At 41.0% G+C, this 17573-nt stretch overlaps 1 protein-coding gene across 2 annotated transcripts in view; it reads left to right on the forward strand.

The window, feature by feature from the left end:
- The window catches only part of ipo11 (importin 11), a 712587-nt gene that overhangs the window by 122505 nt on the left and 572509 nt on the right, over positions 1-17573 (forward strand). For both annotated transcript variants that reach the window (XM_038791006.1, XM_038791005.1), the window contains exons 6-7: positions 11712-11841; positions 16523-16581. In XM_038791006.1, the coding sequence (XP_038646934.1) occupies positions 11712-11841; positions 16523-16581 (189 nt within the window). The remainder of the gene's footprint in view (positions 1-11711; positions 11842-16522; positions 16582-17573) is intronic.

Below are 17573 nucleotides of genomic sequence, written 5' to 3' on the forward strand. Positions count from 1 at the left end.
ACAATCATTTTCCTCTTCAGTTTCTAGTAGGAGCCTACCATTTGCAATTTCAGATTGTCTACCATCATCATTCTCTTTCTCCCTCTTGGCCTATATCCCTCTCATCTTCCTTATTTATCCTGAGACCTTCTTCTTTGCTCTGTGTTCTCTCCAACTGACCTCTGCAACCATCCCATTGATACATTTTCAGGTTTCACAACTTTCTGATCTGCAGATATCAACTTTCTTAATGTTGCCATGTTTCAACCCTGTACAGCAAGGCAGTCCAAATCACAGTCTTGACAATTCTTTTGAGTCCTATGCTGAGCAAATCTTTGTGTGGAGAATACATTTCTTTTACTATGGCTATTTTGGCTCTGATTTCTTTCTGGCAGTAACTATCTTCTGACAACATGACATTTTTCCCAGGTACTTAATAGCTGTGATACCTGTTCATACTGTTGACCATTTATCTTGACCTCCATTACTTTTTCCAATCGTTCCCCCCATTACTTATTCCAATCTTCATAACTTTGTAAGCCTTTTATACATTAATTTTTATTCCGTAAGCTTTCACCACTTCATTCATTCTGTCCATTAGAATCTGTAGACTTCTGTGCTAGCCACTAGGGCCTGGTTGTCTGGAAATCTTACAACCTTCAACAGTGGGCTTTCTCGTTGACATCTTTCTGGACTTCACCGATGTTCTTTTATCATAGCTTCTGTATAGATGTTAAATAGCAATGGTGATAGTAGACAGCCTTGTCACTCCTCGTGCCAGATTACTTCAGATTCAGCTTCACCAAATATGGTCTTGATTACAATATTATGTACAGAGCTGCAATCATTCTTTATTCTATCCAGCCAATTCGACCGTGAGCACTTTCAATAGATTTTACCATTTCACCCGGTTGAACGTTTTTTCACAAACCACAAAGCAGCTGTATACTTATTCATTCGCTTTACACTCATCCCTTCTAAAACCTCTCTAGTTCCACAGCTCTTCCTGAAAAAATTGATCACAGCTGATGAAACAGTTTGCTCAGGTTTCCAATCTATTTTCTAAGATCTTTAACAAAGCTTTGATTACGCATGCATCTGAGGTTGGTGTAGTGCTCTTCATATTTTGCAGTATTTTCTGCCTTCTCCATTGGGACCATTACGGTCCTCATCCTCCATTAAATCATCTAACACAGGTTAGTCAGTTTTCTTGTTGCCTTCTCTTCAAGTCCCTTTATTATTTCTGAAAGGGATCTATCACATCTTTCTACTTTCCCTGCATTCAGTTCTCTTATTGTTGTTAATATTTCATACTCCAGAAGATTATGTTCTAAATCATCCTGTCTTCTCCTTTCCATGGTCCTAGTTCTGATTGTGTGTTGTCTTTTGTCAATCTTTTCTTTTACAGTTTCTTTTCTTTACTTTCTATAAGCAACATACCATCTTGACTACATACCATCTTGACTATCAATTCCTCTTATCACTTGCTTACCTCTCCTTCCATCAGCCAGTTCCTTTATTTTCTCACAGAGTGTGTCTGCTCTTTTTTGTAATTCTTGCTATTTACTGCTCTCGTTTGCCTGGTCAGTCTCTCTTGGACAAGTAGTTAAAAAAAAAAAATAGAAACTAAACAATGAACTATGTTCACGCTTGTTTCTGTTCATCAACTTTTTTCTCTCGTTCATTTTATTTTGAGATTTATAGCTTTGGAATATGGATGCCCACCGTGTCAACAAGGCACAAATCAGGAATGTGATGGAATAGTCTCCACATGCCTGGATGAGTGCACTTGATCCTCACACTTGATCCTCACTTCATTGCCAACCTTAAATATACACATTGATGTTGAGTGGCAGTTTCTGTAACCATGTACAATATATACCGCAGGAACTTGCTAAGCGTCCTTCGACAAGCACCATCTGAAACCATAACCTCTTTCTTTTTTTAATAAATTTAGTGTACCCAATTAACTTTTTCCAATTAAGGGGCAATTTAGTGTGGCCAATTGTCCTACCCTGCACATCTTTGGGTTGTGGGGCGAAACCCACGCAAACACGGGGAGAATGTGCAAACTCCAAACGGACAGTGACCCAGAGCCAGGATCGTACCTGGGACCTCGGCGCTGTGAGGCAGCAATGCTTTCACCACTGTGCCACTGTGGTGTCTCCATAACCTCTTTCACCTAGAGGAAAAGGACAGCAGATCAATAGGAGCACCACAACCACAAGGTCCCCTCCAAGCCACACATCATACTGATTTGGAACTATATTGCTCTTCCTTCATTGTAGCTGGATGAAAAACTTGGAACTTACCCCCGAGCAGCACTGTGGCTGTGCCTGCACATATAGGCTTAGAGTGCAGCTGTTCAAGAAGATATCAGGCAATTAGGGAAGGGTTTTAAATGCTGGCCTTGCCAGCAACATTCAGATCTTGAGAATGAATGAAAAGAAAAAGATAAATTTCAAATATATTATACATGCATATTTTATATATACACTCACATATGTGAATTGAAAACAATGTAACATATGCATTGAATAAAATTAGGTTAGCACAGGGGAATTCAGAAAGGAATCTAAGTTGTATATCGTATGGCCTAGGCTAATTAAACATTTAGTCAAAACACAGGTTCACAGTGGTTATACTAAATCACTGATGTGATCTTGCTTACAGCATTGTGTTCCATCTCGGACACCATTTCACAAAATGTCTCCTTATATTTGAGGAAAAGAGCAACTATACTGACCAAAAGTAAGGAAAGCAGAAGCTTTAAAGTCTAGATTGTAAAACGGGAATCACTGTTAAATTAAATATCAGATTTTGCAGATAGTTTGAACCCAGGTTAGTACCTCAAAATATAGGAAGACACCAGAGATCATAAACTAGATTGTGAAAAATAAATTTATAACATAGATGACGAAAAATGCAATAAATGTATGGAATGATCTATCACGAAAGCTAACTAAGAATGTGATTCCGTGCCATGAATGGTGAAGTAATCTAGTAGAAGTATGAGCCCTTTAAATGTTTCCTCAGGATCTGGATATTGTTGGCAAAACTAAATTTTCCCCCAGATCTGGTTGCCCTGATATCAATTGCTTTTGTAACTGGGTATCCCGCCGGGGCATTTCAAAGGGTAACGGGCATAAATAATGCAATGCAGGTAAGCAGGATGAATCCAAAGCAGCTAATTACCATCTCCTCAATTTACTCTTGACCATCAGTAAAGCAATGTAAGGGATCATCAACAGTGCTATCAAGTGGCACTTGCTTAGTAATAACCTGCTCACTGACACTCAGTTTGGGCTCCACCAGGATCACTCGGCTCGTGACCTCATTACAGCTTTGATTCAAACATTGACAAAAACAGTTGAATTCCAGAGGTGAGGTGAAAGTGACTGCCCTTGACACCAGGGTCGCATTTGACCAAGTATGGCATCAAGGAGCCCCAGCAAAGCTGGAGTTTATGGGAATCGAGAGAAAACTCTCCACTGGTTGGAGTCATACCTCACATAAAGGAAGATGGTTGTGGCTATTGGAGATCAATCATCTCAGTCCCAGGAATTTCTGTAGGAGTTCCTCACAGGATTGCCCTAGGTCCAACCATCTTCAGCCTCATTAAGGACCTTTCCTCTGTGTAAGAGCCCTTCCTGTTGAATTCCCTTATTTTCCATTTCTTTTAATTTGTGGTTATCATTTTATCCATGAACGTTTAATGGACATATACCTTTAAGATTAGCAGAGGAAGTGAGGAACTGAAAACGTGCAAAATAGTGCACAGTGCTATTGGCGATATAGAATTTCAACAGCAGAACTCAGACTTTTTGGCAACCGAGAGAACGGAGACATTTGGTTTGATTGGCATACTGATGGTTAATGAATTGGCCAAAGGCTGTATTCTGCCCGGCGATAGGTGATGGTTTTTAGAAGATGCAGGAAGTGACAGTCGGTTCCTGGAGGAGTAGCTGTGAGTGAGTGTCTCTGTCTGTCTCTCTGCCTCTCGCTCTCCTCTTTCTGCTCTCCAGAAATATTGCCTATCTGCTGTTTTCTGAACCTGCAGAGATTTTTTTGAAACCTGGATGAAACATTGAAAACCACTATAGACTGAAAAGAGAAACCTCCAACTGACTTATTAGATTGAAGAAAGGTGCACTGGAAGATGCTCATCTGAAACAAAGACTCTTATCCTTTTGCTCTCCTCATTATTTTACACCCCTCTTTCCCCTCTATTTGTACCATTTGTGTGTTTAGAGGGTGGGCAGAGTTTTAAAAAAAAGGGGGGGGTTACGAATTAGATAACAGTTAACGAGTTGTATTTGCTGCAAATTTTATTAGTTGTTGTTATAAATTTTTTTTTTTTTTTTTTTTAAATTTTAGATTACCCAATTATTTTTTCCAATTAAGGGGCAATTTAGTGTGGCCAATCCACCTACTCTGCACATTTTTGGGTTGTGGGGGCGAAACCCACGCAGACACGGGGAGAATGTGCAAACTCCACACGGACAGTGACCCAGAGCCGGGATCGAACCTGGGACCTCAGCGCCGTGAGGCGGTTGTGCTAACCACTAGGCCACCGTGCTGCCCTGTTGTTGTTATAAATGACAATTAATTGTAATTAAATTTACAAACCTGGTGACTAGTTATTGGACAGCCAAAGACTTTGGGTATTTTCTAAGAATTATTTGTTAATATCAATTGTGCTGCAGCTCCGGGTCAAGCAGGGTTGGAATTGACCGCGCACTATAACCCAGCGTGTTGTAACATAGAACATACAGCGCGGAAGGAAGCCATTCGGCCTATCGAGTCTGCACGGACCCACTTTAAGCCTTCACTTCCACCCTATCCCCATAACCCAGTAACCCCTCCTAATCTTTTTTGGTCACTGAGGGTAATTTATCATGGCCAATCCATCTAACCTGCATGTGTTTGGACTGTGGGAGGAAACCCGAGCACCCGGAGGAAACCCACAAACTCATGCAGACACGGGGAGAATGTGAAAACGCCGCACAGACAGGGACTCAGCAGGGAATTGAACCTGGGACCCTGGTGCTGTGAAGCCACAATCACAATCAAGCTAATCACTTGTGCTACCGTGCTGCCCTTAACATCCATCATAATGTCAGAAGTGGGGAAGTTTGCTGCTGGTTACACAATGTTCAGCACCATTCGTAGCTCCTCGGATAATGAAGTAGTCCATGTCCAAATGCAGCAAGAGCTGGACAATATTCAGTCTTTACCTGACAAGTGGCAAGTAACATTTGCACTATGCAAGTTCCAGACAATGTACAACTCCAACAAGAGAGAATCTAACCATCGCTCCTTGTTAGTCAATAGCATCGCCAATGCCAAACCCACCACTATCACCATCTTGGAGGTTGCCATTGAGCAGGAAATGAACTGGACTAGCTGTATAAATACTGCGGCTACAAGGACAGGTCAAAGGCTAGGAATCTAGCCATGACTAACTCACTTCCAGACCCCCCACAAAGTCTGTTAACAATCTATAAGGCACAAGCCAGGAGTGTGATGGAATACGCGCCATTGCCTGGGTGATTGCACTCCCAACAACACTCAAGAAGTTTGACACAATTCAGGACAAAGCAGTCCGCTTGATTGACACCCCATCCACAAACATTAATTCCCTCCACCCCCAATGCACAGTGGCAGCTGTGTGTACCATCTACAAGATGCACTGCAGAAACTCACCAAGGCTTTATAACACCTTCCAGACCCACAACCACCACTATCTGGAAGATGTGGACAGCAGATAAATGGGAATTTTCCTTTGATGCTACTCAACATCCTGACTTTGGAACAATATTGCCATTCCATTACTGCCACGGAGTCAAAATCCTGGAACCCCATCCCTAACAGCACAGTGGGTACCACATGGACTATAGCGGTTCAAGAAAGCAGCTCACTTCCATCTTCCCAAGGCAGTTAGGGATGGGAAATAAACGCTGGCCTAGCCAGTGAAGCCAGCACGCCATGAATGAATTTTTTAAAATCACACTCAGTTAAAGATGGCAGGTTCTTACTCCTGAAGGATGTGCACAAGTTGAAATTTACAACAACTCATAGAATCATAGAACCTGACAGTGCAGAAGGAGGCTCTTCAGCCCATGGAGGAAGTAGTTGACCCTACCTAGGCCCAGTCCCCCGCCCTACCCTCGTAACCCCACCTTTTTGATGCTAACCCATACATTACCAGGTTAATTGAATTAATATTCACAATTTCTCTTGGTGTAATTTGTCATTGCTGCTGAATTGTTGGTGCAGTGCCATAACCACCATGCTTCTGAAAGCATTGTCACTGGAATAGTAATCCAGAGACCCAGTATAATGCTCTGCAAACCGTGTTTGAATTCCACTATGGCAGGTGATGACATTTGAATTCGATAAAAATCTGGAATTAAAAGTCTAATGGTGACCATGAAACCATTGTCGAGTTGTTGTAAAAACCCATCGGATTTACTAATGTCCTTTAGTGAAGGAAATCTGCTGTCCTTGCCTGGTCTAGCTGACATGTGACTCCATACCTACAGCAATGTGGGTGACTTAAATGTTCTCTGAAATAGCCTAGCAAGCCACTTAGTCCAAAGGCCATTAGGGATGGGCGATAAATGCTGGCCCAGCCGACAATGCCCAGATCACGTGAACCAAGAAAGAAATATATAACAGTTTCCCATAGCTGTCTTTTCTCTTTAGTTTTGATTTGTGGGAATCAATAATCTGTTCAATGTGAGATCCGTTTTCTTTTGGAATTGCTTTGTTTTTCAAACTCAATTGCATTTGTTGCTCACTAAAGCAAATGCTGCAGTGTCTATAAAGAAAATTATCCTTGTAGAGCAAGGCATGTGTTCAAGACTAACACTGCGATTTACTAATGAGTTTGTTTGGAGGCATGGATGAACAGAGTCGCAGGACTACCGATTAACTTTAACTAAAATAATATAACAATGAATGTGAAAAGATTGACTGTAATACACCACTACTCCTTCACCCCACTGATACCATTACAAATGTATACAGATTTGTAAGAATTATGCAAGTTAAAAAAGATCTTACTGTTAATCCCTTGTTTTTCCTTTTAATTTCTGTTATTCTGTTAGCTCAATTTCTAATAATCTTTATTAGTGTCATAAGTAGGCTTACATTAACACTGTAATGAAGTTACTGTGAAAATTCCCTAGTTGCCAAACTCTAGCGCCTGTTCGGGTACACTGAGGGAGAATTCAGAATGTCCAATTCACCAAACAAGCACGTCTTTCGTGACTTGTGGGAGGAAACTGGGGCGTCCGGAGGAAACCCACGCAGACACTGGGAGAACGTGTAGACTCCGCACAGACCGGTAATCGAACCCGAGACCGTGGTGCTGCGAAGCAACAGGGCTAATCACAGTGCTACCGTGCCACCCCTGTACCTGGACAATTAATGGGTCCTGTGCCTTTAAGATGAACTTTCCCCTTTAATTGTAAAAAAAGATCCTCCAGATGAATGTGCTGTTTGGTCTGACATCAGTGATGATACATCTTGGTGAGCTGTTTACATTGCCGGTCTCTTAGCTGATAATCTATGCTGATTTTGCTGACCCTTCTAGAATATTCTACCAAGGCAGGAAGGCTTCATCTGGTTTTTATTTTCGGAAGCTGGAGTGTCACAGCCCTGATCTCTGTCTTACCTGATGGTCTCTGTTTAGAGCTCCAAAGTAAAGACCTTTCTCTCTGTACAGCCAGATTGAACTGCAGGAAGGTCCAGTCCAGTAGCAGCTGCAGGCCAAGTCAGTTGTTTAAGAAAAAAACTTTAAGCTGCTGTGTGGACAACTCTGCTCTTATCTCAGACAGGCTGTTCGTCATTCTGATGGAGTTGGTAACAAATAAGTATGATGAAAATCGCTTATTGTCACGAGTAGGCTTCAAATGAAGTTACTGTGAAAAGCCCCTAGTCGCCACATTCCGGCGCATGTTCGGGGAGGCTGGTACGGGAATTGAACCGTGCTGCTGGCCTGCTTTGGTCTGCTTTCAAAGCCAGCGATTTAGCCCTGTGCTAAACAGCCCAGATTAATAAAACATGAAAGTGACTTCCAGAGGAAATCCTACAGCCTGGAGGGTCTGATTGAAAGCACCTGCCAGAAGATCCTCAATAGCAATCCAACCGCTGGTTTCAATCAATCCATGTCCTGGAAGGACAGCCTGCTACTGCAACAGCTTCAACATCCAAAGCAAGGATGCTCATCTTCCATTTCATATTTTAATTTCCATCATTTTACCCTTTCCCTTCCTCAGTGTGTGTCTGTCTTGTGTGTCTTTGAGTAGGTGTGACGGTAAAAGGGGGAGATGTAGAATAGCTGGCCATTATTCTATTAAAAGTATTGCATGTCTTATCTCTTTTTATTAAATAAACAGTTGTGTTTCACTTACAAATCTGGTGCCAGTAAATCATTGGGGCAGTCAAGGGCCAAAGATCTCAGAACTTTATATGAATTATTGGTTAATTCACTTGTGTTGGAACTCTTTTTTTTTCTTTTTATTCATTCATGGGATGTAGGCATCGCTAGGTGGGCTGGCATTTGTTGCCCCCCGTTTGTGCATACTGGACCAATTGGTCTCACTTGACCTCTGCCTTCCACAGGAGCATTTTCCAACTCCACTCTGGAAAAATTGCATCTTGGAATCGCCTCCCAAACAACCCCTCAGATGCTTTCATAAAGGATCCACTTCCAGGATTTCTGTCTCTCCTTTCAGCATTCCTCTGCCCAGAATTCCCACGTGTATTCAAACTTTCACACAATCTCTCGGGCACCCAGCAATGCCAGCAGAACACCACTGCTTCATAGGCTGTATTAAAATGTCTCCAAACTTTTGATTTACCTCAAATGACTGGCTTCTCACATAGCTAACTTTAAATCTGGTTCTTGCAGCTGTCTTTCACATTGAGCTCTTGCTCTCATTTTTATTGGAATTCTCCTGAACAATACCTTCTTGTTCTTTGTTCTGTCCCTGAGACATTATTTTCGTCCCCAACTCCATTGTTTCTGGATTTTGTTTTGGAAAGTCTGCTTTCTGCAGCTCCCAGATATCTTAACCAAACTGAAGTCATTAACCCTTTTGAAAGCTTTACCCTATTTATAATGCCCACAAATAGAAATATAGATTATTTAAATGTATCTCTATTTCCTGACTGAATGGAAACAATTCTGGACTAGAATGTAAGAAAAATCAAAAGAGAGAAAAAGGAAAACATGAGATTCAAATAACTGGCAAAATAAAAAACTGATTACCAAAGCTTTTCTAAATTTATAAAGAGGAAGAGATTAGCCAAAGTCAACATTGCTTCTTTAAGAGCAGAGACAGGAGAAATTATGATGAGGAATGAGGGAATCATGGGGGCATTCAACAAATATTTGTGTCAGTCTACATTAGGAGACAATAGTCTCGTTAGGATTTGACCGTTGTAAACAATTTGGTCTGGAATGTTCTCCTCAGCAAAATCTGTTGTTTTTGCTTCAGCGTGTTTCGCTTGAGACACAATTTATGGATTGATGATGTTAATCTACCAGTCTGATGGTGATTTTTGATTTTGTATGTTGAGTCTAATGTGGGTAAATGTAAATTTGTTCACTGGCAGGAAGAATAGAAAAGCAGTATACTATTTCAATGGATGTGTGCTACTTAAATAGCGATGCTAGGAAAGACTGGCAGATTGTATCAACGACATGTCCCTTCTGCTGTCCGCAATGGGCAATGTGCTTGCAAGACACAGTGTCCAACATTAGATGTGATTGTGCAATTGGACAAAATTTCTTAATTAGTCCTCAATGTGCTAAAAATTACACTGACAACTAAGTTGAGATGGTCAGTTGGGGTCTCTGGTGCATTTATGTGTAATGGAAGCTACATATATTAATGCACAGGGCCTTTCTTTGCAGGTAGAAAGAGCATGTTCAGCTAAACAGCCATTTACTGGTTCATTCCTCAGGGCAAAGCCTTGACGAATCAGAGTCAAGGTGCCCAATTTAAAATTTCAAACAATGCTTGGCCATTAATTGTCACTCATTATTAACTGGTGCATTTTCTATGCCAACTCCTTTACCATTAAGAGTCTGCTTACCAACCAACACGCGCTCTCTTCTCATAAAGCTGTTTCCCTTGACATACTTATACTTGCGGTTATTCTGATCAGTGAAATGTGAAAAGCTTCAACAAAATATATTTTTTTAGCCAGACTCAAGAATCACAAACTTAGTATGCCAGGTACAACAAGTGATGAGGAAGGCAAATGGTATATTGAAATTTGTTGCAAGGAGAATGACATATAAAAGTAGACAGGTTTGCTGCACCTGTACAGGGCCTTGGTGAGACCATATCTGGAGAACCTGTGTGGTTTTGGTTGTGTTAATTGGATAAAATATATCATTGCTTGAGAAGAACTCAGAGGTTTACTCGACTCCAAGGATGAAGGGCTTATCTAGTGAAGAAAGGTTGAACAGGTTGGGCCTATACCCATTGGAATTGGTAAGAATGAGAGGTGAACTTACTGAAACGTATAAGGTCGTGTGGGAACTTGATGGGGTGCATATCTGGAGGATGTTTCCTCTTGTGGGGTAGGCTAAAACTAGGGGGCATGGTTTAAATATAAGATATGCCCTTTTAAGACAAATTTGGAGAATCTTTTTCTCGCAAATGGTCATTGGTTTGTGGCATTCTCTTCCCAAGGAAGTAGTGGAGTCTGGGTCTTTGAATTTATTCAAGGCTGAGTTAGACAGATTGTTGTTAGGCAAGGGTGTCCAGAGTTATGGGGTTCAGGCAGATGAGTGGAATTAAGACTGCAGCCAGATCAGCCATATTCTTGTTGAATACTGGAGCAGGCTTGAAGGGCCAAATGGTCCACACTTGCTCTGATATTCTGTGTTATGGTGCAACTGTTGAGATTCGAGATCTTGCTTATTTGTGAAAGGAAGCATAAGATGAAAGCATGCAGGGAAGAAAAACAAATTGAAGACTGAAAAGAGCAACTATCGGTACATGTACATATAAATGTCAAAGCAGTTCCTGTATGCAGCTCAGCAACTAAACCTAGACAGGAAACGTTATTGCAACAAATGTAGTGTGTATATGCAGTGATTGTTTTGTGGTCATCTGATTTGTTCAAGGGATATGGGCGTCGCTGGCTGGGCCAGCATTTATTTCCCACTAGAGGGTATTTTAAGAGTGCTTCACATTCTTGTGGATCAGGAGTTGTTTGTAAAAGTAAGTAAAGTCCCCATAGTCCTAGATGACCATAGGCTGCTTTCCATTTTGAGGGGGAGAGCTGACTGGTGGTGATTTCACCTGAGGATCACCAGACCTCAAGCGAGGGGCAAGGTTGAGAAGGAGGGCTTTCATTAATAACCACAGCCAGTACAGGAATTGAACCCATGCTGTTGGCCTCGTTCTGCATCATGCACCAGCTGTCCAGCCAACTGCGCTAAACCGGCCCTATGTCACATGTGGACCAGGTAAGGATGGCAGATTTCCTTCCCTAAAGTTATTGGACTATTAATTCCAGATTTTTATTGAATTAAAATTTTACCATGGTGGGATTTGAACCCAGGTCCCTAGAGCACCACCCTGGGTCTCTGGATTACTAATCCATTGACAATAGCAGTCGGCACTACCATAATATGTTGTGGTCTAATATCTTCTAGCTATGTTAATAAACAGTAACACAAAATTTTATTATGTTTATTGCAGTTGGCAACAGGAATCCACAGCTTTGCCTGTTCTCTGTGGAATCATCATACTGACACTTTTTTACAGCAGATCTGTACAGGGGATACAGGTGCCATCCATTCACTAGAAAGAACTTTGCTTTCGTTGAAAGGTATTTTTTGTTATAGACACCATTGACCTAATTATTCTGGCTATATCGTGGCTATTATAAGATGTTTGTTTTAATTGAATTACATAATTTTATTTCATTTTAAGTTGACATAGCCTAATTTTTTCAGACTACTTAAACAGGTCATTTAGAACTTTAGACTGACCATTCAATATTGTATGACCTGTTCTAGATCTTCAAGTTAGTGGAGTCACATGTAGTGCAATGTTTGTAAAAATTCATATCAAAGGAATGTGCCAGAATAGTTCATTACTCACAAGCTTATTTACCTGAATAACAATCTCAGCACAGAATTTATAAAAACATTTAAAAGAACTGACCAACTGGTGCAGCAAGCACCTTGAATTTCAAAGTTGTGTATGTACATTTGATCGAAACATAGAAAATAGGAGCAGGAGGAGGCCATTCGACACTTTGAGCGCTGCCATTCATTATGATCATGGCTGATCATCCAACTCAATAGCCTGACCCCCCCCCCCCCCCAAGATCCTTTGTTCCTCTTTGCCCCGTGTCAAATCTAACTGCTTCTTGAAAACATACAATGTTTTGGCCCTAACTGCTTTCTGTGGTAGCGAATTCCATAGGCTCACCGTTCTCTGGCTAAAGAAATTTATTCTCTTCTCTGTCCTAAACGGTCAACCCCATATCCTCAGATTGTGATCTTGATTAATTTGAAGCAGGATTTTGGCTTTGGGCAGATGAAACAGAAAATGCAGGAAATACTTATCAGATTAGGCAGCATCAGTGAGGAGAGAAACATTAACTCTGGAACTCTATTCACATATGCTGCCTGATCTGATAAATGTTTACAACATTTTCTGTTTTTTATTTCATATCTACAGCATCTGCCATATTTTGCCTTTGTTTCCAATTAAAATTTGGCTCAGTGTTAGCATTTCCACTTCTGAATATGGCATTTAAACACTACTTCAGAGAGTTGAGATCATAACCTAGGCTGAAACGTGTGCATGGTATTCAGAGGATGCTGCACTGCATTCACGTTAACTTCCAGTAAAGATTGATGTCTGATAGGTGTAGCAAACTGAAAGAAACTCTGCTCTGCATTTACAGCTTCTACATGACCCTCCACTCTTTGGAAGACTGTCGCTTGCATTGAAGTGTCTAAAAATTGCCAAACTCCATTTGGACTCCTATAATAATTCTGAGTTTTCCAAGAACCTCATCTTTGGCATGCTGACTGTTATCATCTTTATACTTCCCTTTTGTGATGACATTAGCAGACAAACCTGGTTAGCGTCCATGTCACATTTGGCACTCAATCCTCACTTTGCAGCCAGTCTGTGCAGCCAGCCTTGACTTGTTTGCCTTCATTGTGGATGAGTGGACAATTACCTCAAGTGGAGCACAAGGACAAAGCCATTATTTTTGACCATGTTGAAAGCTTTGTGTCTTTGTCACTGATGCCATCCCCCTTTCGGCTGCTCCCTAAGGTAGAGTTAAACTACAGTACTACCTTAACTTTTCATTCAAATCTGAGCTCAACATCAAGCTCTGCATCTCTTCCATTACCAAGAGTTTCTTTGGTGATCTCCGTGTTGGCCTTCTGACTGGCACCTTCCATAGTATTAGAGAAATGGATGAACTGACACTCTCCATTAACTCTAAATTGTCTATAGCTTTGCCTCATTGATCCTTTTCCACACGAAGACCTCCTCTTGCATCACCTGTATCTTTGCTAACCTTTGTTAACCTCCTCTGACTATTATTTTCCCCACTGAGTAGAATTTAAAATCCGTATTTTAATCTGTGCTGAAATATCCTACTTTACACCGAAAACTTTAATCAGCCTTGTATCTTCAACCGTGTACTGTTTTTTGACTGCACGTACCCCTCTTTAATTATAGAATCCCTATAATGCAGAAAGAGGCCATTCGGTCCATCCAGTCTGCACTGACTCTCTGCACCGACCTTCCACACCTCCTTTCACCTGTGAAGAATCCCTGGGCATTTAATTTACATTCAAGGTGCAATGTTAGTGCAGTCGAGGTAGAGGCAGTGGTAGGTCTGAGATTCATTATACCTGGGTGAGCTGTACCGTGGCCAAGATGCTCAGTTTCAATTTGCTATTGAATAATTCTGTTGCAGCATGCCGTTTCCATCCTGCTTCTTTGGAACTATAAATCCAGAATGTATTACAAAAGCTAAATTTACATCTAACATTCTGTGCTGCAAATAGTGAGGAAATAACAGTAATACATGCAGCTAAAAACACTGAATAGATTTGAATTAATGATATTTGGATAAGTTTAATTTGCCTTGTTGGAGGGGAGGAGGGAACCAATATTTGGACTTGGCGGTGGGAACTATTTGAGGCACTTTGATACTGACTATGGATATTGTGACCATGGTTGGTTGGTCTGCTCGGCAGAGACTTTGGTGATTGACCATTTACTTAGTTACCAGTTATCAGATATTTGAACCACTCTGTTGCATTGCTGCAACACCAATGACTGCTTCAACAAAAAGTACAAAACCACCATGGGATTAACCTATTTAAAAATATTTTGGGGACAGAAGAATAAACTAAGTCCTTGAATGCACTGCAAAATATACTTTGGGAGATGGAGCAAAAAATGACTTGAATTTCAAACAAGTTTTATTAAGTGGCAGGCAGATCTTATAAATATATCTGGTCTTTATCTTTCGGTATTGGATGATTGTGCAATTTTTCTAGTGAGTCATGACATATTGTTTCGGGACATTTGTTATATTAATGTGCCAAGCCTCAAAATGCTGAAGGATGTCCAATATAGGATACTGAGAAATCTATGAAGGTGGAGCCCCGGTGCATACACTTACCCCATAGAGGGCGCTCCAATAGCAGAGAAATTAGTAGTAAATTTGGCAACATCATCTGTTTAGAAGCCTCCAACTATAACCAGCTAGAACCGCGCATCCATTTGTAAACCTGGTCACCCAGAATTCTGCTTGCTACCTGTGCCCTAACTTTAATGAAGTTCCAGTCATCTACACTCTGCACTCTCAGATATCATTAACTTCTGGTTCAGCAATGCCTGTTGTCATTGTTGTTTTCATAACCCCCCCCCTGTATTTTTATTTTTATTTTAGAGTATCCAATTCATTTTTTTCCAATTAAGGGATAATTTAGCGTGGCCAATCTACCTAGCCTGCACATCTTTGGGTTGTGGGGGCGAAATCCACATAAACACGGGGAGAATATGCAAACTCGGGGGCAGCAAGGTGGCGCAGTGGGTTAGCCCTGCAGCTTCACGGCGCCGAGGTCCCAGGTTCGATCCCGGCTCTGGGTCACTGTCCGTGTGGAATTTGCACATTCTCCCCGTGTTTGCGTGGGTTTCACCCCCACAACACAAAGATGTGCAGGGTAGGTGGATTGGACATGCTAACTTGTCCCTGAATTGGAAAAAATTAATTGGGTACACTAAATTTATTTAAAAAAAGAGAATGTGCAAACTCCACATGGACAGTGACCCAGAGCCAGGATTGAACCTGGGACCTCGGCGCCGTGAGGCAGCAGGGCTAACCCACTGTGCCTAACCCCCCTGTTTGTTTAACCTCTTCCAGCCTTAATCCATAGAGATGCCTGAACTTCTCCATTTGTGGCCGCTTGAGCATGCCCAATTTTAATTGCTCGTCCATGGGACGTATCTTCATCCGCCTAAGTCCTAAACTCTGAAATTTACTCATAAATCTCTCCACTTGGCTTGCTTTTTTTCTCCTCCTTTATGATGCTGCTCAAGATCTGCCTCTTCAACTAAGCTTTTGGTTATCTGCCCGAACATCTCAAGATATAGCTCAGTGTCAAACTTTGTTTGATAATGCTCCTGTGAAGCTCCCTGGGAAATTTTGCTGTCTTAAAAGAACACTATAAATAAATTTCCTGCCCAGCCAGGACTGTGTGTTGTGCCGTGAATTTTCAGGGTTATTCGTAGAAATGTGCATAATCCCAGTCACCACTCAATTGGATTGCCTTCTCCAAATTTCACTAATTAACCCAATGAATCATCAACCACCCCCAGAGAACTGTGAAGGCGCTCCGCCTAGGGATCAGATTGTCAAATCTTCTATGAAATGTTGATTCCGTTCCAATCTTCCATCAGCTGACTTTTCAGTTTGTAGCTATTTTGAATCCAAACGGTAACGTGTCTTTTTCTTCAGACCTTCCGTTGACTTTCTGGCATTTTTGTTTGTATCCATTTATGCGAGCCTTTTGAGGGCATAAACTGTGAAGTTTTTGTTCATGTCCTATTCAATTATTCATTTTGCAAATGCAAAACTTTGCACATAGTAGTCTGATTATTATTGCTGGTCAAAATTTATATCTGTGGCTCTGGACTGGCACTTATGATTTGTGTTTTTAAAAAATTCAACTTGATGTAGACAGTGCATGTTCACAAGACGCAGTTGAAGTTTATTTTCCTCTTTTTCTTCAGATTAGTTGCAAACACACACAAGCTATTCCATATTTATGTGCATACTGTGAATGTTCAAAGTACAACCTAAATTTTACCGTTCAAGTTTTGAGCTGGTTCCTTGTAGCAATATTGTTAAGGGCCTACAGTAATTGTTGAAGTTCAGATTTAGACAGTTATTGGAGAAAAGCATAATTATGCAATATGTTGCAACTTAAGTATGCCTCATTGTATATATTCTTTCTTTCTAGTTCTTCGTAAACTGACAGTGCATGGTTTTATGGAACCTCACAAGAATTTAGAAGTAATGGTATGTAATTTCCACAAATTATCTTTTGCTTGCAGAAATTAATTGGGACACCATACCCAATCTCTGAAATCCACAACTTGAGTGGGTGGAGCATGTGACATCACATTAAAAAAGATGTTAAAAGGTCAACTTTAGATGCTTTAATGATATTGAAAAATTGAAAATCGCTTATTGTCACAAGTAAGCTTCAAATGAAGTTACTGTGAAAAGCCCCTAGTCGCCACATTCCGGCGCCTGTTCTGGGAGGCTGGTACGGGAATTGAACCGTGCTGCTGGCCTGCCTTGGTCTGCTTTCAAAGCCAGCGATTTAGCCCTGTTAATTCAGTGAAACTGGCTGATTGATTGAATTGCAGGCTAATCTTTGATGTGGATGTCTTTGCTTTCACCAGGAATGGTAGTGTCATGATGATACTGGATTAGTAATCCTTAAAACCGTACTAATGCTTTGGAGATATGAGTTCAAATTCCACCAGGGCAGCTAGTGAAATTTAAGATTGATTAATTAATAAATCTGGAGTGAAAAACTAATTGCAGAAATGGTGACCATGAAACTGCTGGATTGTTGTTGTTAAAAAAAAAACATTCTGATTCACATCTCACCTACTGCTCTTCCTCAGCTGATGAATCGGGTGAGCCATTGTAGCACAACCATCATGCTAAATGGGATAGACTCGACACAAATTTAGCCATTCAGAACTGGACAGTCATGAGGCATTGTGGTCCATTAGCAGGAGCTATTTAACCACAATCATGGGTTGACACAATCCTTACTCTACTATTACCATCACACAGGTGGACCAACGCTAGTTAATTGAGGAGTGCAGGAGCAGCATTGCTCATACCCAAAAATTAAATGCCATTCTGATGAAGCTACAAAACAGGGCCATATGCATGCTCAACAGTGGAAGCAGCATGCTAAAGATAGTGAAGTGCTCCCACGGCTAACAGATCAAATGAAAGCTCTGCAGTTGTGCCACTTCCAGTTGTAGATA

The sequence above is a fragment of the Scyliorhinus canicula genome, chromosome 3, assembly GCF_902713615.1.
Source record: "Scyliorhinus canicula chromosome 3, sScyCan1.1, whole genome shotgun sequence".
Classification (NCBI taxonomy): Eukaryota; Metazoa; Chordata; class Chondrichthyes; order Carcharhiniformes; family Scyliorhinidae; genus Scyliorhinus; species Scyliorhinus canicula.